Genomic DNA, 22,294 nt, shown 5'->3' on the forward strand with positions numbered 1-22,294 from the left:
CGTTTAAAGCAATACCAAGGTTATAGATTCCTTTAAGAATTTGTGAGCTTTCGTTTTTAAGCTGCAGGTAGAAATGATATTAATGTAAACACTGAAAATTAACATACCTCCACGGTAAGAATTTATCATGAAGTTTCTAAAAACATATGTTGTCAAGAAAATATTTGTCATTTTAACAATAAAATGTAGCAATATTGTTCAAGTTTTTTAAACAGTTCTTCCTAAGATTACATATTTAATTACCAATTTACAAAGTTAAATACAAAAGAAATAAAGAAAAACTCAGAAATTATGATTTCTTAGAGAAAGTCAGTATCAAACACTAGAACTGAAAAACAAAACTTGAAATATTAAAGTTAAATAAGTGTAGTGTTATTTTTCTTACTTTCCTTTTTGAAAGTAAGACAATTTGATTTGGACTTCACTCTCACATCACTCTGCATTCTATAAAAAATTCTATAGTAGTTTCTATCATGTTTGGGAGGGGATTAACTAAAACTTGATTATAATTATTATTCTTAGTTGCCACTGTATAGTATACTCAGGTTAGAACAAAAGAAATCAACAGAAATACAGCACAGAATCAGGAAGGATAACTTCATTAGGAGACAAAAGAGGTCAAATTGACAAAGGTGCTTTACTTTTTACAAGATTAACTTCACTACTTGCAGTTGAACGCACTCTGCTCCTGGATGTAAATAAAGATTTAAATCACCAATGAAGCTATTCACTTTCAGTTTTTGAAGTAACTAGAAATACGATTTCTTTGACTGGTTTTAAAACTTGAATTACTTGGATTATTAATTTATAAAACAGACATTTCAATGTCTATGTCTATTAAATCTATTATTTACATGTCATTTATTAAATTAAGAAAAGCCTTGAGAGAGTTCAGAATTCTAAGAGATGATATATTTTCCAGTATAAAAGTAGAGTCATTAGGATATTCCTAATTCATCTTTAAACATGTTCTTTTGAGGACTAAAATTCACATACTCTAAGGTCATGTTAAACAAATATAAGGATGTGTTATTTCACCAAGCAGTCAGAAGACTTATGGAATTCACCTTCTAAAGAGGTTCACAGACTGAAATTATAAATTGTTGAAAACAGGAGAATTTAAACAAACTCAAAGATAGAAAATTTGAATTTGTTTAAAAGATAATTTATGGGATATATATCTAAAATTTTAGGTTGATATTTTAGTCAACAATATGCCTCAAAAAGTAGTGTCTTATCAGAAATAAGGATAGATTGAACATACTCAGTATGGAAATCTTCATTCCCTGTATTAAGGTAGCCTCTACCTTTCTATGGGCTTTCCTGGTGGCTCAGAGGTTAAAGCGTCTGCCTCCAATGCTGGAGACCCAGGTTCGATCCCTGGGTTGGGAAGATCCCCTGGAGAAGGAAATGGTAACCCACTCTAGTATTCTTGCCTGGAGAATCCCATGGACGGAGAAGCCTGGTAGGCTACAGCCCACAGGGTCGCAAAAGTCAGACATGACTGAGCGACTTCACCTTTCTTTTTTTATTATTATTATTATTATTTTTTTTACTTTACAATATTGTATTGGTTTTGCCATACATCAACATGCATCCACCACGGGTGTACATGTGTTCCCCATCCTGAACCCCCCTCCCATCTCCCTCCCCGTACCATCCCTCTGGGTCATCCCAGTGCACCAGCCCTAAGCTTCCTGTATCCTGCATTGAACCTGGACTGGCAATTCATTTCTTATATGATATTATGCATGTTTTAATGCCATTCTCCCAAATCATACCCCCCCCACAGAGTCCAAAAGACTATTCTATACATCTGTGTCTCTTTTGCTGTCTTGCATACAGGGTTGTCATTACCATCTTTCTAAATTCCATATATATGTGTTAATATACTATATTGGTGTTTTTCTTTCTGGCTTACTTCACTCTGTATAATAGGCTCCAGTTTCATCCACCTCATTAGAACTGGTTCAAATGTATTCTTTTTAATGGCTGAGTAATACTCCATTGTGTATATGTACCACAGCTTTCTTATCCACCTTCACCTTTCTATAGAATAGATCTGTTCAGAATATCCCAAATCATTGTAGCTACTGTTTTACACTTCCTCTTCCCAGGAAGGAATTTTTAATAGGAAAAAAATCAGACTCCATATTACATCTGTTCCTTTCACTGTGGTTAGTCATGCTGGCTCTGCATCTTTTGTAAAAGAATGTTGCCTGTTGTTCAGCCACTAAGCCACTAAGTCATGTTCAACTGTTTACAACCCCATGGACTGCAGAATGCCAGGGCTTTGAACCAGCTCTGAATGAGGAATAGGGCCCTCACCAGATCACTATCATGCTTGCACCTTGATCTTGGAATTTCCACACTTAGAAACTTGAGAAATAAATTTCTTTTATTTATAAATAATGCAGTTTGCTGTATTTTTGTCTTTTTTTATTTATTTAAATTGTATCAGCCTGAATGGTGATATGAAATGATAGTGAAAATGCATAGAAAGTGAAATATTTAGTAATAAGGCATATTTAATCACTTGTATGCAAAAGTTAATAATATATCTGTTAGTTTAAGAATAGTCATTATGTTCAATTTGCATATAATATTACTTTTGTCTGTTGATTTATCAAATATTTCTCACTTTGATCATATGTCAATTTTTTCTAGTAATATGGTAATAATCACTTTACAAAATTGTAAGCAATCATATATGTTTTCCTATTTTTAATTTTTTAGTCAACTTTTTAACTCATTAAGTAACTTGCTTTAACTAAACACTTTGTGCCTTATAGTCCCTTTTTGAAACCTGATGTTAATATTGTTACATCAGCTTTTATGTTTTGCTGTTAGTTTATGCCTGCATCACCTGGGACTCTTTTTTTCATTTTGGAAGTGTATCTATTTTAATATACATATTATTAGATATTCATTATTCAGTTTATTATTTTTTATTATAAGCTAGTTATTTTATTCCATCCTCTGTTATTATAATTATATACATATTTGATTTTATTCTATAATTTTTTTTTGTTTTTGCTTTTAATTAATTTTTTTTGTTTGAGTATAGTTGATTTACAATGTTGTGTTAGTTTCTGCTATACAGCACAGTAACTCAGTTATATATATATAACTGTTTTTATATATATATATATGATAGATTATATTATATAATATATCTTTTAAACAAATTCAAATTTTCTATCTTTGAGTTTGTTTAAATTCTCCTGTTTTCAACAATTTATAATTTCAGTCTGTGAACCTCTTTAGAAGGTGAATTCCATTCTAATTTAGATTCTATTCCCATATAGGTCATTACAGCGTATTAAGCAGACTTCTCTGTGTTATATACCAGGTTCTTGTTAATTATCTATTTTATATACAGTAATGTCTATATATCTTTTGTTTTATTTTTTGGAATCATTGCCCCCCTCATTTGTTTTCTATAATTTTGTTTAAAATTTTGGCTTAATTTTTCAGTTTTATATTTTCTCTTCCTTATTTCTTCTTTTCCTATTATATTTATGAGTAGGTTGTGCATTTATTTTTATTTTTTCATAGACAGATACAATATTTAACACATACTTTCTTGAAATATTAAACACATATTTAACATATGCATACTAATTAGTAATTATTTCCAGTCTTACATAATACAAGAAATCTTAATATAAATAATATCAACCCTTCCCCCCACTTACATGTTTTTGTACACTATTTAAACACCTTTTTTTTTTTTGCTATTTTAGTCCTGTGTTTTCACTCTTAAAAATGTTGACCTTAAATTCAGGGAATACCATTATTACTGACAGTTAATATTTTAATAGATCCTATGTTTACCAATTTACTTGCTCACTATATATCATATTTAATAGCTTAGTTTATTTTCCTTATTCTTACAATGAATAGTTTCAACTTTATATAACTTTATTTTGTTGATAAAATTTTTCTACTGACCATATAATATCAGAGTATATTTTATTTCCACTTCATCCTTTAATAATATTTTTTCACTTTCTTTTGGTGTTCATTATAGCTATTGAGAAAAATTGCTACTATTCTCATAGTAATTCATCTACCATTTTTAGATCTTACTTTGATTTTATGTTTAATTGTTTCATGTCAATATATTTAGGTATTGATTTTTCTCTATTTAAGTTTCATTGCCCTTTCTAAATCTGAGAATTTAGAGTATTTTTAAATAAATTGTACAATAAATAATAAAATAAGGTATATGTATATTATGATATATAATAATATATGGTATATTATCAACTTTACCCATTTCTTTCTGTTTGGTATATTATCAGATTTTCCTGTTTCTTTCTGTTTTCTCCTTCTAGAATTCATCCTTTCTATGTTAGTGTATAAATAGAGTCTGATATATATATATATAAAGCAGCTATACTCTAATAGAAATATATATTTAATTAATTTTTATTAGAGTATAGCTGCTTTACTTTTCCCCCAGAGAAGGGAATACTCCAGTATTCTTGCCTGGAAAATCCCATGGACAGAAGAAGCTGGCAGGTTACAATCCATGGGGTCACAAGGGTAGGAAACGACTTAGCGACTAAACCACCACATAGCTGCTTTACAATGCAGAGCTAGTTTCCACTATATAACAAAGTGTATAAACTATAAACATACATATATCTCCTCTTTTTCTCAATTCCCCTCCCGTTTATGTCACCACAGAGCACTGAGTAGAGTTTCCTGTACCATACAGTAGGTTCTCATTCGTTCCCTATTTTATACATAGTATCAGTGTGTATATATATATTAATCCCAATTTCCCAATTCATCTTACACCTCTTTTCCCCCTTGGTGTCCATATATTTTTTTCTTTATGTCTGTGTCTTTATTTCTGATTTGCAAATAAGATTATCTGTATGACTTTTCTGCTTTCCACATATATTTATTAATATATGACTTTTTTTTCTTTTTCTGACTTACTTCACTCTGTATGACAGTCTCTAAGTCCATTTATATCTACACAAATGACCCAATGTTTTACTTTTTTATGGCTGAGAAATATTCCATTATATATATGTACCAAGTGTCTCCTTGTCCAACCTGAGCTGGAAACATGTATGTCCATCTGGTCACATATTTCTCACCACTCTGCACAAGTCCCTGAATGACTGCAAAATACCATAAGTACTGGTTTTGTGGTTCTAAATAAATTCAAGAGAGTAGGTGAGTTTTAAATACAGAATCAGCAAACAATGAGAATCAACTGTAATTGATTTCTCTGCAGCAAAAATGAAAGAATAACACTTGCTCCAGGTAACTGAAATGACCTCACAATTATCTGTGCAGCCAATGTAGTCAGACACAGACAACGAATATTGTATAAATTTCCATCTCTGTAATAATAAAAATCAGGCAATACTGACTTGTGGTAACAGAAATCTGCATAATGATTACCTTTAGATAGGTAATGACTAGAAAGAGTAATAAAGCATAATTATTAATATTTTAATACCAAAATCACTGGAGAATCCATTTAGACTGAGTCTGAATTTTCTAACTTATAAAAGTGTAAGTTTTAGATTCTTGTCTGAAAAATACCCACAATAATAATTACATTATATTTTAAGATTTTATCCTTGTATGTCTTTTTCATTCTCCTGGTATTTTATAGCCATTATAGTCACTTTGAAAATGATATCATTTATGGGATTTTTTTACCATTGCCTGAATTTTCATTATTGATATTTTCTATTAATTTTAAAATTTACATCATTGTCTGAAGATAGAAGTTATATGAATAATAAATGATGTTAACTTTTCTCACTTTCAAATATCTAGTAGGTAATACATATTCAGTTGGTGTAGGTTTCTGGTTTGAACACTGAATTTAAAGACCAGCCTGATTATTCCTGAAAGAACATCTAATTTTAACCTACCAGCTAAAGACTGTTGATAATCCTTGACTAATGCCTGTAATTCACTGGCCTATGTTGCTGCTGAAATCAAAGTAAAATAAACCCGGTCAAAAATCAAGCAGTCTCAAAGACAGACACATAGGATGTAAAATATACAGAAAAATATGTTCTCCCAGTAGACACTGACCATTAGATAGACACCCATTAGATAGGGTGAACACAAGAAGTACGTAACCCTGGAGACCTTAGAATTTTCTAAAAGACAGTTATTCATCCTTTCATGACCCTACTGTTCATTCTCATATTTGAAACTGAAAAAACAATTTTATAACTCTGTAGACACCAGAGCTTTCAAACAGACACTTTTTATCTGTTTATCTGTGATACCAAGTACATCTTACAAAAGACAATTAACAAATGCATACCAAAATGGATAGATGATTGGATGAATTCATATGAAGTATTATAGTGAGAAGCGTGATTTTGAACTTCTTAGAATATTTTTTGTTATAGTCAGGAATCAATATTAGAGGTACTAACAGCTACTTCAAACCAATATTGAAGCAAAAAAAAATTATAAAAGTAAGAAATGGTTAGGTTTCAGGGTCTGTCAGAATTTTGATAGTAAACCAGTATACAGTGCCTATACCAGGCCCCATTATAAATGCTTAAATGCTTTTATGCATTGATTGATATAACCCTTAATATAATGTTATGGGATATGTACACTTTCAAGGTGCTGCAGTAGTAATCTGCCTGCCACTGCAGGAGACGCCAGAGATGTGGGTGCAATTCCTGGGTTGAGAAGATTCTCTGAAGTAGGAAATGGCAGCTTATTTAAATATTCTTGCCTGGGAAATCCCATGGTTAGAGGAGCCTAGCTGGCTACAGTCCATGGGGTCGCAAAGAGTCAAACACAACTGAGCACACACACAAAATGTGTACAGTTATTATTCTGATTTAACAGATTATATTGATACATATCTCAGGATGCTATTTTAAGTTTGTTTCCCCTGAGCTGAGAAGCCATAGATCCTAACAGTCAAAGGCTTGGAGGCTGAAGCCAGGCTGCCAGGAGGCAAATCCTATCCTTTCCCTTGCTTGTTGTATGACGGAAGTCTAGTAGATGGTCCAAGTCGGATAGTTTTGGAAAGAGCAGGAGATAAAATAGTTGATGAGTCAAACCAGAATAGTCTCCGTAACCATAATCATGACAACATGGAAAAATTACATGGCAAGATTGGAAATTTTTTTCTCTGTCATAGACCTATGCATATTTGTTTTACTACTGTGGTAAAACCTACTAAATTATTATTATCCATTAAATCTATTATTGTTCAGCCTTTGTTATGAATCAAATGATAAAGCTATAATACTGTTTCTGTGATGGTAACTGCTGATGCTGCTAAGTCGCTTCAGTCGTGTCTGACTCTGTGTGACCCCATAGATGGCAGCCCACCAGACTCCCCCGTCCCTGGGATTCTCCAGGCAAGAACACTGGAGTGGGTTGCCATTTCCTTCTCCAATGCATGAAAGTGAAAAGTGAAAGTGAATTTGGTCAGTTATGTCTGACTCTTCATGACCCCATGGACTGCAGCCTACCAGGCTCCTCCACCCATGGGATTTTCCAGGCAAGAGTACTGGAGTGGGGTGCCATTGTAACTAGGATACCTTAATTGCCCATGGACCAGGAAGGACTCTCTTTGCTCTATACATAAAAAGCAACTCTGAGGATGATTTCTGTGTAAATGGTCATGTTGGGATTATAAAGTATTCTTGGAATCTAATTGTTGAAAATAAAAGCTCTTTCAGTTGCTTGTTTAATTGCTTAGGGTCAAGTAGTAGAGTGAGAGGAGAGTTTGCAGAAAACTCATGTATTTTCTATTTATTCAAGTAATGAAACAAGTTATCAATGACAATCAACTGACAGGTTACCTCGTAATGACTATTACATTAAATTAAATTTTCTTTAAAACTACTTTCACTTTCAAAAAAGAGTAGTCATTCATACCTGAACAACTTTTTGAGACTGCACGTCAACAACAAGGACTCTATCCAAAGTTGGCTGTGTGACATAGATGAACTTGTCCTTGACATTGACAGCTGAGGCCCACACACACCTCTGGATTTCATCACCTTCAGCTTTGGGACAGACTTCATCCTAAAATTTAGAAAATATAAAATTAAATGAATATCTTCAATTATAACATGGACATGGACATATCACGAGTAACATTAATGCTGGACACTTTACTACTTTTGTCGTAGAAAGTTATATATATTTGTATATATATAAATACATATGGTAATATATATTTATATGCTATATATTTATATTTATATCAAATATATAGAGTTAAACAAAACAGTATGCAGTACATAGTTAAGTTCATTAAATGTGTATAGAAACTAGTGTGAATAATTCTTTAGAATATATTTTCTCAAGTTTTAATTGCTCATTTATAGTAATATATGAATATTGCTATAGTCCTTTCATCTATCCCTACCTGTTCATAACTCAGTAACTGCTTAAATACATAATAAGTCCAATGTTTCCTCCCAAATCCCCCGGTCTCAAACTTCTGTATCAGACATCAGAAACCACACTAAGTACATCTAGAGCCTCTCCAAACCCAAGGTACATTCATAGTCCTTTCAAAAGCTACCAAACCCACTGAAAAAGAAGAATCCGAATTTATGGAGAATCAGGAACTTGGAATATATGATAAAGATTTTTTTTCATAATGTTTATTTTATTTTTGATTTGGTGTCAAGGTCAAATTTTACAAAATTCTTTCATCTGAACTTTTTTTTTTTTTTTTGCTGCATTACCCTAGAACTGCCTTCTGGCTGAATATTATATTGTGAATATTATATTGTGAATATTGTTTGTGCTAGATCTTCTAGTTCATCCTTCAAAATTAAATAAATGTTGAAGGTATACTTATGTCCTTCTGATTTGCATCTGCAGATATTGAAAGTAGAATAATGTCATTTAGGTCTTTATTTTTGCTCCAGGTTTTCCTTTTATTCACTGGTTTGCTTTTCTGGTGGCTCAGGTGATAAAGAATCTTCCTGCAATGTGGCACACCCAGGTTCAATTCCTGGGCCAGAAAGATCCCCCGGAGAAGTGAATGGCTATCCACTCTAGTATTCTTGCCTGGAGAATTCCACGGAGAGAGGAGTCTGGCAGGCTATAGACAGTGTGGTCACAAAGAGTCGGACATGACTGAGTGAAACACACATAGTTAGAAAAACCACTGTATAAGCATATATTTATTTAATGATAATATAATGATAAACACTGATTCTAGTGTGGCACTTTTTTATGATTTAGGCCTGATCTCTGAGTACCATGTCTAACATTGATTTGTATACTCTTGGTAGTAACTCCAAAGCTCACTTAAAATACTCTCTTTCTTCTCTAATTTGAACAAAAACAATTATTTTTCATCAAAGAGCCCATCCACCATTTGTATTTAATAATCATGAAACAAAATCAATAAAATGTTCATTATCAACACCACCTAAACATTTCTTTCAATGAAAAGATAATACTGACAGTAGATAAACCATATCTGGCATTTAGTAACTAAAATGAATGCCACAGTAATTCTCAGGCAGCACAACCGCAGAAGATGCTTCTCTTTCTTGCATAAAATTTGGAAAGTAATGTAAAAACCAGAGCACTTTGGAATGAGAAGCTCAGTATTTGCTCTGCTGGTTTTGTTCTCCACCCTTAGATCTAATTCCGAAGAACCTGGAGGGCCCACTCATTTTTAAAATCCAGTCCAGAAGTACCAAGTTCACTAAAACACCAGGGACATATAACAGTAGTGTTTCCTGAACAGTGCAGTTGTTCCAGGCTTCCAGGACATAAACAGACAAACAAAAAAGAAAACTAATATCCAATGTATGTTTCTGGTAGTTATGGAGGGTTGGAATGAACACCATTTTATAGAATGCACCACAATAATATTAAGATTACCATCAGCAGTGAGTGTCCATGGCACCCATCGGCAGGCAGCACAAGCCAAAAGGCAGAAATCTGTTCTCAGCACATGTCCAGAACACAGTACAGGATTTTACCTTCATTCATCAATTTTCAATGAAACATTATTTTCTACACCAAACATTTTTCTTTAGAAGAATCTTGAACATCTTTGACAAGGACCTATTTCATGAGAACCAAACACTATATAAAATATGTACTTGAGAAACCTGAAAAGATGGGGAAAAGTGGGACCTAAGGTTGATGAAAGTTTCTGAATATAGGGAAGTTGTTTACAAATTCTTTGCTGTTATGTAAAATCTCACAATGAAACCTGCCAAAATAACAGAAAGCATGAGTGACCTGACACGAAACTGTCAGCCGAACAACTGCTGAACCAGGAGCAATTTCCACCTCTTTGCTACAAAACTATTCAACAGGAAAATAAACTGCTCTGCTGGGAATTATCTCCTACTTTGTATGCTGTCACTAGAAGATGTCCCTGACCAGACTCACAATCGTTTTTACAAAGCCATTAAAACTTTCCTGACAGTCACCCTAAATTTTCTTTGCTGTGCTTTATGCCATTATTTCTGATTATAGTCTATTAGGTCCCTTTTTACAGTAACAGTCCTCTTTTTCCAGATTACATAGATGAATACTTATTTCTGAGGATAGGAATAGTAGGGGAATATATTTCACATGCATTAGGCACTCAGTGGGATAAAAGGAAAGCTAAAAAATACCAGAGATGCAAAAGAAGATTAAGATAATAGGTACTGATGAGGAAAACTGTCAGTAATTATATTAAAGAGTATCATTCAATCATCTTTATAGAAACGTATACTGTCATTGAGAGTAAAAGGGTTAATACGAATTTAGAGCTAATGAGAATGAGCCAATAATAAAAAGACAATTCTAGCTCATAATTAATACTTATCTATTTCCTTGTAGGTCACTTACATGTTTCATTATATATTTCCTGTGTATGAATTATCTTCTTCCAAAATTTTAAAGGAATATACCATTAGTGATAATGGAAATTTTAACTTAGCAATTAAAGTAATGTTGATGCTTCCTGATCTGCTAAACCAAACTTATAGTTTGAATAGTTGAATATATTTTGAATATTCAAAATATAGTTTGAATATATATATATATATTCATCTTCTATAGGACTCAGTCCTTTTCATTTATTGTATTGATTACCTATTACAAATACTTTGCTCTTAAATCTCCAGTCTTGTATCTTTCCTCCTTTTCTTCATAGTCACTCCTGTGCCATTCATAGTGAGGATGAATGGATTTGTTACAAGCACCTCTGTTTCCCTTTCATCCAGCTCAACAGGATTCTGGCATTATTCTTTCCTCCCATCCTCTCTCTAATTACGGTTTGTCCACTATCCTTTGCATGCAGAAACAATCTGCCTACATTTAATCAATGTGCTAAGTCACTTTAGTCATGTCCAACTCTTTGTGACCCTTTGGACTGTAGGCTGGTAGTCTCCTCTGTCTGTGGGATTTTCCAGGCAAGAATACTGGAGTAGGTTGCCATGCCCTCCTTCACAGGATCTTCCCAATTCAGGGATCAAACTCCTGTCTCTTATGTCTCCTGCATCGGCAGGCAGGTAGCACCACCTGGGAAGCACACGTTTAATCTATAACTGTAGTTATACCTCCAGGTGCATTGGAACACGCACATGCCTTAGTAATTTAAGCAAACATTAATTGAATTCATCTGCTTTCCGTTCCAATAACCAATCTAATTCTCTTTATATTTTGAGCAAGTTTTCGAGAACCTTAATTTCATTTCTTGACCTTTCATTCTAAATTGTTCATACTTCAAACTGGCATTTGAGAGATCCTGGCTCTTCCAAAAGAGAGGTCTTGAAAACTCATCAATGGCCTCAGAATTTACAATCATTGGTCTTCACTTCTTGTTGGGGAGAATTTATTGGACACTTTCTATGTGAAAGATACCATGCAAAGCTATGTTTGGAAAGAAAAACATGAATATGAGTGAATGCCTGCTCTCAACTTGCTTATCATTTCTCTCATATTCAGCTGTTTCAGAATTTGGTTCTTCCTGGAATATGTTTTTTCAGTGTTGTAAGACAGAATTAGCAATCAATGGCCCCAGTCCAAATTCAGTCCACTGCCTATTTTGGTATGTGGCTTAGGAACTAAGAATTTTTTTGGCATTTTTTTAATGGTTGAAGAAAAGTCAAAAGAAGAATACTATGTGGTGACAGGTAAACATCAAATGGTATTCAAATTCACATAAATAAATATTTATTGGAACATATCTACACCCATTCATTTAAATAGTATCTATCATGTGGGGAGAGAGCACCTGACCTGCCTCTTGAGAAATTTGTATGCAGGTCAGGAATCAACAGTTAGAACTGGACATGGAACAACAGACTGGTTCCCAATGGGAAAAGGAGTACGTCAAGGCTGGATATTGTCACCCTGCTTATTTAACTTATATGCAGAGTACATCATGAGAAACGCTGGACTGGAAGAAACACAAGCTGGAATCAAGATTGCCGGGGGAAATATCAATAACCTCAGATATGCAGATGATACCACCCTTATGGCAGAAAGTGAAGAGGAACTGAAAAGCCTCTTGATGAATGTGAAAGAGGAGAGTGAAAAAGTTGGCTTAAAGCTCAACATTCAGAAAACGAAGATCATGGCATCCGGTCCCATCACTTCATGGGAAATAGATGGGGAAACAGTGGAAACAGTGTCAGACTTTATTTTTTGGGGCTCCAAAATCACTGCAGATGGTGACTGCAGCCATGAAATTAAAAGACACTTACTCCTTGGAAGGAAAGTTATGACCAACCTAGATAACATAATGAAAAGCAGAGACATTCCTTTTCCAACAAAGGTCCGTCTAGTCAAGGCTATGGTTTTTCCTGTGGTCATGTATGGATGTGAGAGTTGGACTGTGAAGAAGGCTGAGCACTGAAGAATTGATGCTTTTGAACTGTGGTGTTGGAGAAGACTCTTGAGAGTCCCTTGGACTGCAAGGAGATCCAACCAGTCCATTCTGAAGGAGATCAGCCTTGGAATTTCTTTGGAAGGAATGATGCTAAAGCTGAAACTCCAGTACTTTGGCCACCTCATGCAAAGAGTTGACTCATTGGAAAAGACTCTGATGCTGGGAGGGATTGAGGGCAGGAGGAGAAGGGGACGACAGAGGATGAGATGGCTGGATGGCATCACTGACTCGATGGACGTGAGTCTGAGTGAACTCTGGGAGTTGGTGATGGACAGGGAGGCCTGGGGTGCTGCGATTCATGGGGTCGCAAAAGGTCGGACACGACTGAGTGACTGAACTGAACTGAACTGAACTGATGCAACAGCTGAGATCACTTATAGTACTGCACATGCTCGTCACGAGGTTTATGTAACAGCTGAGATCATTGGTAACACTGTGCATGTGCATCACGAGGTACTCGCTTGGTCACAGGCTACTTTCTGCAGTACACCTGTATAAGCTTCACCTTGAAAGCCCTGGCTGCTGCTGCTGCACTGAGGCTACACTGGAGTGACACCATGATTATGTTATATAAGATTATGATATGGCTCCGTTATGGCTGCTTTATGGTTCTGTTGTGGCTGCTGCTAAGGCTGCTCTGTCAGCCAGGAGAGAGGCTGTGTTATGGCTGCTTTGCCAGCCAGAAGAGTATAAACTTATCTGCAGATCCTATGGCTCCTCAAATCTTCCAGCCTCCAAGGTTGCACCTTGCCTACCCTGGATAGTAGCTACCCAGTGAAAAGGGTACTTCACAGCGAACAGTAGGACAGTATGAATAGCAAGACAGTTGCATCACAGACAGGATAAGTGATACATATCTCAATATTTAAAAAGAAAATAACTCAATTAAAAATGGACAGAGGACCTGAATAGGTATTTTTCCCAAAGACATACAGATGGACAGCAGGCCTATGAAAACAGACACTAATCATCAGGGAAATGCAAATTAAAACTACAGTGATACATCACATCACATCTGCCAGAATGGCTGTCATCAAAATGACAACAAATAAAGAACCTGTCTGCCAATGCTGGAGACACCAGAGATGTGGGTTCAATCCCTGGGTCGGGAAGACTCCATGGAGGAGGAGATGGCAACATACTCCAGTATTCTTGCCTGGACAGTCTCATGGACAAAGGAACCTGCCAGGCTACAGTTCATGGGGTCGCAAAGACTCTAACATAACTGAGCATACATGCAATATAAACCTAATCTTAGCTAGATTATATAGATAGGTACCATGTATCTATCTACATTATCTGTGTATCTATATCTAAATAGCTGTCATTCATGTACCTGTCTGTGTGTTCATGTGTGTGTATGTATTCTCCTTTTAAAATTTATATTCTATTTAACTTTGGAATCAACTTTAATGCTTTCTTTAATACAGTACACTTTCTTCTATTATGTTTCTATTTCAAATTGCCTATTCAATAGTTTTTTGGGGAAGACAGGGAGGGAGGAAGACCTGGTGAATGGCAAGGCCAAATATTAATTCCTGGTTGTCATCCAACCATGATAATAATAAGGCAAAAAGAATAAACTCTTAAAGGAATTGAATGTAAAATAAATAGATCAGAAAAGCAAAGTCTGAGACTTGACTTTCCTGAAGTCACCAGAAGGGAACAAAAGCTAAAGAAACTACTAAAGGTGGAATTTAACTAATAGGATTAAGTGACAACCAGGGTAAGTTATAGCCTGGAATCCATATCAGCAAACTTGTATTCTGCATGGTCCATATAGTAAATAGCTTAGGCTTTCCCATTCATATTGCCTTCATCTACGTTGAAAGTGCAGACAACATATATTTTTCTTCCAGATTTATTGAGACATAATTGACATACAGCACTGTGTACACTGAAGGTGTAGAACATAATAATTTAACTTCCATCATGGAATGATCATCACACTAAGTTTAGTGAACATCTAGCATCTCACATAAATGCAAAATAGACAAAATTGTTTTCCCTTGTGATGAGAACTCTCATTGTTTACTCTCTTAACAATATTCATATGTAAGATGAGGCAGTGTTCATTAAACTCGTCATGTCATCCATTACATCCCTAGCATTTATTTATCATATAACTAGAAGTTTGTGTTGCATTCAGGTAATTCTATCTTTCCCCATTCTCTGACTTGCTGCTGCTGCTGCTGCTGCTAAGTCGCTTCAGTCGTGTCCGACTCTGTGCGACCCCGTTGACGGCAGCCCATCAGGCTCCACCGTCCCTGGGATTCTCCAGGCAAGAACACTAGAGTGGGTTGCCATTTCCTTCTCCAATGCATGAAAGTGAAAAGTGAAAGTGAAGTCACTCAGTCTTGTCCAACTTAGCAACCCCATGAACTGCAGCCCACCAGGCTCCCCCGTCCATGGGACTTTCCAGGCAAGAGTACTGGAGTGGGGTTCCATCGCCTTCTCCATTCTCTACCTTGGATAACCTCAAATCTGATCTCTTTTCTATGAGTTTGTTTACTTGTTTGTTTTTAAAGTATAAGTGACACTATGTTAGGTGGCAGTGTGCAATATAGTGATGCAGTCTTTCTCTATATTGCAGAATGATCACCACAATAAATCTGGTTACTACCTGTCACCATACATAGATACTACATTATTATTGACTGTATTCCCCCACACTATACATTTTGTCCCCATAACTCATGTATTTTGTAACTGGAAGCCTGCACCTCTTAATCTCCCTCACCTATTTCATTCATTTCCCCACCCCTCCCCTCAGACACTCACCTTTTTGTTCTCTTTATCTATGACTTAATTTCTGTCTTACTATGTTTGTTCACTTGTTTTGTTTTTTTTTAGATTACATATATAAGTGAAATCATACTATATTCATCTTCCTCTGATTTATTTTAGTTACCATAATACCCTCTAGGTTCATCTACATTGTCAAAAATGGCAAGGTTTCACTCATCTTTATGGATGAGTAATATTCCATGGTATACATAAATAAAGTCTTTTTATCCATTCATCTGTTGATGGGCACTTAGGTTGCTTCCATATCTTCGCTATTGTAAATAATGCTGTAGTGAACATATTTTTTTTGTTTTCTTCAGAAAATACTCAGAAATGGAATTCCTTGATTGTATGGTAATTCTATTTTTAATTTTCTTAGGAAGTTTCATATTATTTTCCATAGTGGCTGCATCTACGTACAATTCCACCAGCTTGGGCAGATTCTTTACAACTGAGTCACCTAGGAAGCCCTTGACTTATATTCTGGAAGTTTAAAAAACTAAGCAATTCTACAAAGTAATAAAAAATGGGATAGTAAAAAAGAAAGTAATTGACAATAATAATTATGCATAACCCTACATATAGAACATTAGTATACTCAACATGTAAAATAGCTTGTTTAAAAATATGTTATAGGCTGCTGCTGCTGCTGCTGCTGCTAAGTCGCTTCAGTCGTGTCCGACTCTGTGCGACCCCATAGACGGCAGCCCACCAGGCTTCCCCATCCCTGGGATTCTTCAGGCAAGAACACTGGAGTGGGTTGCCATTTCCTTCTCCAAAGTGTGAAAGTGAAAAGTGAAAGTGAAGTCGCTCAGTCGTGTCCAACTTTTCGAGACCTCATGGACTGCAGCCTACCAGGCTCCTCCGTCCATGGGATTTTCCAGGCAAGAGTACTGGAGTGGGGTGCCATTGCCTTCTCCGCTTTATAGGCTAGGGTTCTCTAATATATAAAGAAAGGCAAATACATGAACTTCTGCATAATTTGGATTACAAATGCATTCTGTCATTTGCATAGCTGTGAATGAAAACACACTGGTAATAGTATTATAAAGAAGGCAGAAATAAGCATGCAACAAATCAGGTTACCTAAGCTGTATACACTCAACGTGGGTGCCACATTGTGGGTTCACCCAAGAGTAGTATATAGATGCTTCTAGATCCAGAATGAATTACTTGGAATGAATTTTGAGTCAAAGGTAAAGAGAGAGGCTTTGATGTTTGATAAAAATGTAAGCATTAAATTTGAAAACCCCTAGACATATTGTCGACCTGATTCTCTCACTGATCAGATCCTTAACTATGATAATAAACTGGTTTCATATATAAACTACTATGTAGAAAATAAATTAATGAAAACCTACTGTGCAGCACAGGGAGCTCTACTCAGTGCTCTGTGGTGACCTAAATGGGAAGGGAATCCAAAACAGAGGGGCTATATGTATAGCTGATTCACTTTGGTGTACAGCAAAACTGACAAAATATTGTAAAGCAACAATACTCCAATTTTTTTTTTTTAAGAAAATAAGATTTCAGCAGTTCTCCTGGCTTAACATTACTGCTTCTCTACCAGTCAGATTCCTAAGACTGGCAGGAGATTCTGCTCCCTTGGAGGCAGCTGAGAACTGGGGAGAAAAAAGTTTTGCAAAAAGAAAAAAATTAAATCTTACTGAAAATATGTAATGGTGATCTTTATTATTTTCCAACAAATGATCTGTTCTCAGCAAGATTGTTCTCCTCAATATTTCATAAAAACCAATAATTTCCCTCAGTGACTAAAAAGCATATCACACATTTTATTAATCAAATTCCTTTTAATCTACATTTACAGCCACACTTCCAAAACCTATATAATTCATCCCTAATTTCTATGAGTCTTACTCGTTTCTTCTTGTCTGAATTTCCATAGCATTTACATTCGGTGTAACACGATTTGGCCTTTAATCATGCATTATCATTCCCACCTAAAATGTTAGCCTTTGCTATTCCTGTCTTTCTACATTTTCCAAACATACTGGGGAAAGTACAATAGTACTTCAGCAAACACATGTTTAAATATCACTTATTGTAGCAAAAATAAAGGGAGTGGAACCAAAAGGTGTGTATTTCTCAAACATGATGTTAAATCCTATGCCATGTTATCCAGAATCACTGAGAAACCAAATTTTAGAGCATTTTCAAATTATGGTCTCTGGATAGCTGTCAGTGGCATATCATTTGTTACCAAGTTGAGAATAGTATAGAAATGGAAAATAATCACTTAGAATCTTCAGGTATACAAATATTTGTATTTAAATTTGAGCTTCTCATGAATACACTAGATATAATGTATTCCTTTTAATCTTGCTTTGCTAAATATAACTTGTATTTATATTTTATATATACATTTATATATAAAATATAAATAAATTTATTAAAAACATACAATAACATATTAAACAATTTAATATCAATGGTTATCTCTCTTACTGAATTTTTTTAAGGCAATGAAGTTGAAGTACTTTCATCAATTTTTAATCAACATCACTGCTTATAACACAAGTTTTACAACTGCTATTTTCTACAATTAGATATATTCAATTTATCTAATTATTGTTGCCATTTCATTTATGAAAATGTCATAAACAGTCCAGTTCATATTAATCAAAATATAGGTAATCATAGCAGTTTAGGGCTGATTTACCTTAATTTGGCTTATCAAAGAAAATTGCCAGACAGCATTATTTTGATTCTAGAATATCAAAGTTACTCAGACCACATAGAAATAGAAATAGAAAATTTCATCCTTTCTTTTAATATGAAGTTAGTGCATGTATTTTTGCCAACAAAGGTCCGTCTAGTCAAGGCTATGGTTTTTCCAGTGGTCACGTATGGATGTGAGAGTTGGACTGTGAAGAAAGCTGAGCACCTCTCTGACATACATCACAGCAGGATCCTCTATGACCCACCTCCCAGAATATTGGAAATAAAAGCAAAAATAAACAAATGGGACCTAATTAACCTTAAAAGCTTCTGCACATCAAAGGAAACTATTAGCAAGGTGAAAAGACAGCCTTCAGAATGGGAGAAAAATAATAGCAAATGAAGCAACTGACAAACAACTAATCTCAAAAATATACAAGCAACTCCTACAGCTCAATTCCAGAAAAATAAATGACCCAATCAAAAAATGGGCCAAAGAACTAAATAGACATTTCTCCGAAGAAGACATACAGATGGCTAACAAACACATAAAAAGATGCTCAACATCACTGATTATCAGAGAAATGCAAATCAAAACCACAATGAGGTACCATCTCACACCAGTCAGAATGGCTGCGATCCAAAAGTCTACAAATAATAAATGTTGGAGAGGGTGTGGAGAAAAGGGAACCCTCTTACACTGTTGGTGGGAATGCAAACTAGTACAGCCACTATGGAGAACAGTGTGGAGATTCCTTAAAAAACTGGAAATAGAACTGCCTTATGATCCAGCAATCCCACTGCTGAGCATACACACTGAGGAAACCAGAAGGGAAAGAGACATGTGTACCCCAATGTTCATCGCAACACTGTTTATAATAGCCAGGACATGGAAGCAACCCAGATGTCCATCAGCAGATGAATGGATAAGAAAGCAGTGGTACATATACACAATGGAGTATTACTCAGCCATTAAAAAGAATACATTTGAATCAGTTCTAATGAGGTGGATGAAACTGGAGCCTATTATACAGAGTGAAGTAAGCCAGAAAGAAAAACACCCATACAGTATACTAACACATATATATGGAATTTAGAAAGATGGTAACAATAACCTGGTGTACGAGACAGCAAAAGAGACACTGATGTATAGAACAGTCTTATGGACTCTGTGGGAGAGGAAGAGGGTGGGAAGATTTGGGAGAATGGCATTGAAACATGTAAAATATCATGTATGAAACGAGATGCCCATCCAGGTTCGATGCACGATACTGGATGCTTGGGGCTAGTGCACTGGGACGACCCAGAGGGATGGTATGGGGAGGGAGGAGGGAGGAGGATTCAGAATGGGGAACACATGTATACCTGTGGCAGATTCATTTTGATATTTGGCAAAACTAATACAATTATGTAAAGTTTAAAAATAAAATTAAATTAAAAAAAAAAAGAAAGCCGAGCACCGAAGAATTGATGTTTTTGAACTGTGGTATTGGGGAAGACTCTTGAGAATCCCTTGGACTGCAAGGAGATCCAAGCAGTCCATTCTGAAGGAGATCAGCCCTGGGATTTCTTTGGAAGGAATGATGCTAAAGCTGAAACTCCAGTACTTTGGCTACCTCATGCGAAGAGTTGACTCATTGGAGAAGACTCTGATGCTGGGAGGGATTGGGGGCAGGAGGAGAAGGGGACGACAGAGGATGAGATGGCTTGATGGCATCACCGACTCGATGGATGTTAGTATGGGTGAACTCCAGGAGTTGGTAATGGACAGGGAGGCCTGGCGTGCTGCGATTCATGGGGTCGCAAAGAGTCAGACACGACTGAGCGACTGAACTGAACTGAACTGAACTAATGCATGTATGTCTTTCAGTGATATAATAAAAATGGAGCAGAAAACATTACAGTATCATAAACTGAGGACTGGTTTCCTTTTAGAAACAATGTATTAGAGAGATTAAAAAATAGGCTTTGAGGTCAAGTAGACATAGACATAATCCAGTTTTATAATCACATTAGCTATATGAATACTCCTCTAAAGCTTTATGTCACCTGTATAATATTATCAATCACATAGGACTAATCAGTGGGTTAAATGAGGTTATGTTTGAAAAGGTCAAATGAGCAATAAGTGCTACCTGTTATTTTCATATAGAAAATTCACCATGGGCTACATTTTATGAAAATTATAACAGTCTATGAATTTTTCATCATTTTTTTCAGTTTCCAAAATGCTTTGGAGGGAAGTTGTGTATATTTAAGAATTTTGATAGGTGTTTTAAATATAGAATAACAGTTGCATAATAAGAAGAAAAATTTTCCCTTTATCATTTTGCAGTTCTATGATATTGAGCTAATTATCTTTTCTCAATTTCCTTATCTAGAAATTGAGAGGGTTAATTAGAATTTGTCCATTGTTATAATAAAAGAAAAAAAACAAAGGTATTTGAATTACTTCTATTCTGCTTAAGCAGAAAATATTTTATTAGTTTTTAGAAGTATTAGTGTTATTGTATTAGGTCTACCCATGTTGTTGTCAATGGAAGAATTTCTTTTTTGTTTTGTTTTGGCCATCCCATGCAGCTTGCAAGATTTTAGTTCCCCAATCAAAGATTGAACCTGGACCCTTGGCAGTGAAAGCTCAGAGTCCTAACCACTGGATTACCAGGGAATTCCCAGAATCTCATTCATTTCCATGACTAATATTCTACTGTATGTGTGTGTGTGTTTGTGTGTGTGTATAAATCACATCTTTAACCATCCATCTGTTGATGGGCAATTGGGTTGCTTCCATATTTTGAGTATTGCAAATAATACTACAATGAATATAAGGGTGCATGAATCTTTTCATATCAGTGTTTTTATGTTCTCTGGATATATATCCAGCAGTGGAATTGCTGGGTCATATGGTAGTTCCCTTTTTAGATTTATGAGGAGCCTCTGTACTGATTTCCACACTGACTGTAGCAATTTACATTCTCACCAACAGTGTAGGAAGGTTTCTTTTCCTCCATATCCTCACTAGTATTTGTTATTTGTAGAGTTTTTAATGATGGCCATCTTCAGAGGAGTGAGGTGAATAACCAATTTAAAAAGAAATAAATTTGTAGAGTATTAAATTTCAAATGTCCACAGAACATAAGAGATGAAAGAACCTTAGACGTTTTGTGAATGCAAGGCTAAATAATTTGTTTTTTGGTTCTCCTGGCTTGGGGTTGATCCAAATTTCAGTGAACACTGAGAATCCAGGGGCAGGGACTTAATGTCTATTTGGAAAGGCATACATTTGAATAATGGGGAAATCAAATTAAATGTTAAGACCATGGGTTTCCCTTTAGATACAAGAACCAGTAGAGTTCAACAAAATGTCCTTTGAACTGAAAACTAATATTAAGTGCTAAAGGAATTAGAAAAATATGGGGGATATCAGGACATGTAAATTATATGGATGCACAAGGTTCATGATGGATCAGTTCAAATAAATGTAATGTAGATAGTTGTAATTAAAAAATTAGTTGTGTTTCATTTCATTTTCCAAAGTGATGAAGATTTGATTTTTATAAAAGTGATTTGTACAAAAGTTATGAAACAGCAAATGTACTCTTTCCTAACTTTATTTAACAAAGCACAATGGGTAAGTTGGTTAGATAGGGTGAATATAAATTATTTAAAAATTCTTTTTTTCACCTGATAACACATAAAAAACATAGAAAGATGAAAGTTACTTCTTTGTTCTTGATTCTAATTTTTTAAGTAACAATAGAGAATATTTGTTTAAATGGTCATTTCCAACTATGGATTAATAGTAAAGATTAAAAGGACTATAAGAAGACTCTGTTTGGATTAATTTACCTTGACATTTCATTTGAAGCATCAAGATAAATTAATTCAAATAGATTCATTTAAAATGTATTTTGTGCATGTTCTTAGTCATGTCTGACT

At 35.0% G+C, this 22,294-nt stretch overlaps 1 protein-coding gene and 1 non-coding gene across 4 annotated transcripts in view; one reads left to right on the forward strand and one right to left on the reverse strand.

The window, feature by feature from the left end:
• Positions 1–22,294, reverse strand: part of FSTL5 (follistatin like 5) — an 875,401-nt gene that overhangs the window by 74,847 nt on the left and 778,260 nt on the right. For all 3 annotated transcript variants that reach the window (XM_070385610.1, XM_070385609.1, XM_070385608.1), the window contains one exon: positions 7,900–8,049. In XM_070385610.1, the coding sequence (XP_070241711.1) occupies positions 7,900–8,049 (150 nt within the window). The remainder of the gene's footprint in view (positions 1–7,899; positions 8,050–22,294) is intronic.
• TRNAW-CCA (transfer RNA tryptophan (anticodon CCA)) lies at positions 1,321–1,393 on the forward strand. The gene has a single exon. It is a non-coding gene; the product is annotated as a tRNA-Trp (tRNA).

The sequence above is a fragment of the Bos mutus genome, chromosome 17 (assembly GCF_027580195.1).
Source record: "Bos mutus isolate GX-2022 chromosome 17, NWIPB_WYAK_1.1, whole genome shotgun sequence".
Taxonomy (NCBI): domain Eukaryota; kingdom Metazoa; phylum Chordata; class Mammalia; order Artiodactyla; family Bovidae; genus Bos; species Bos mutus.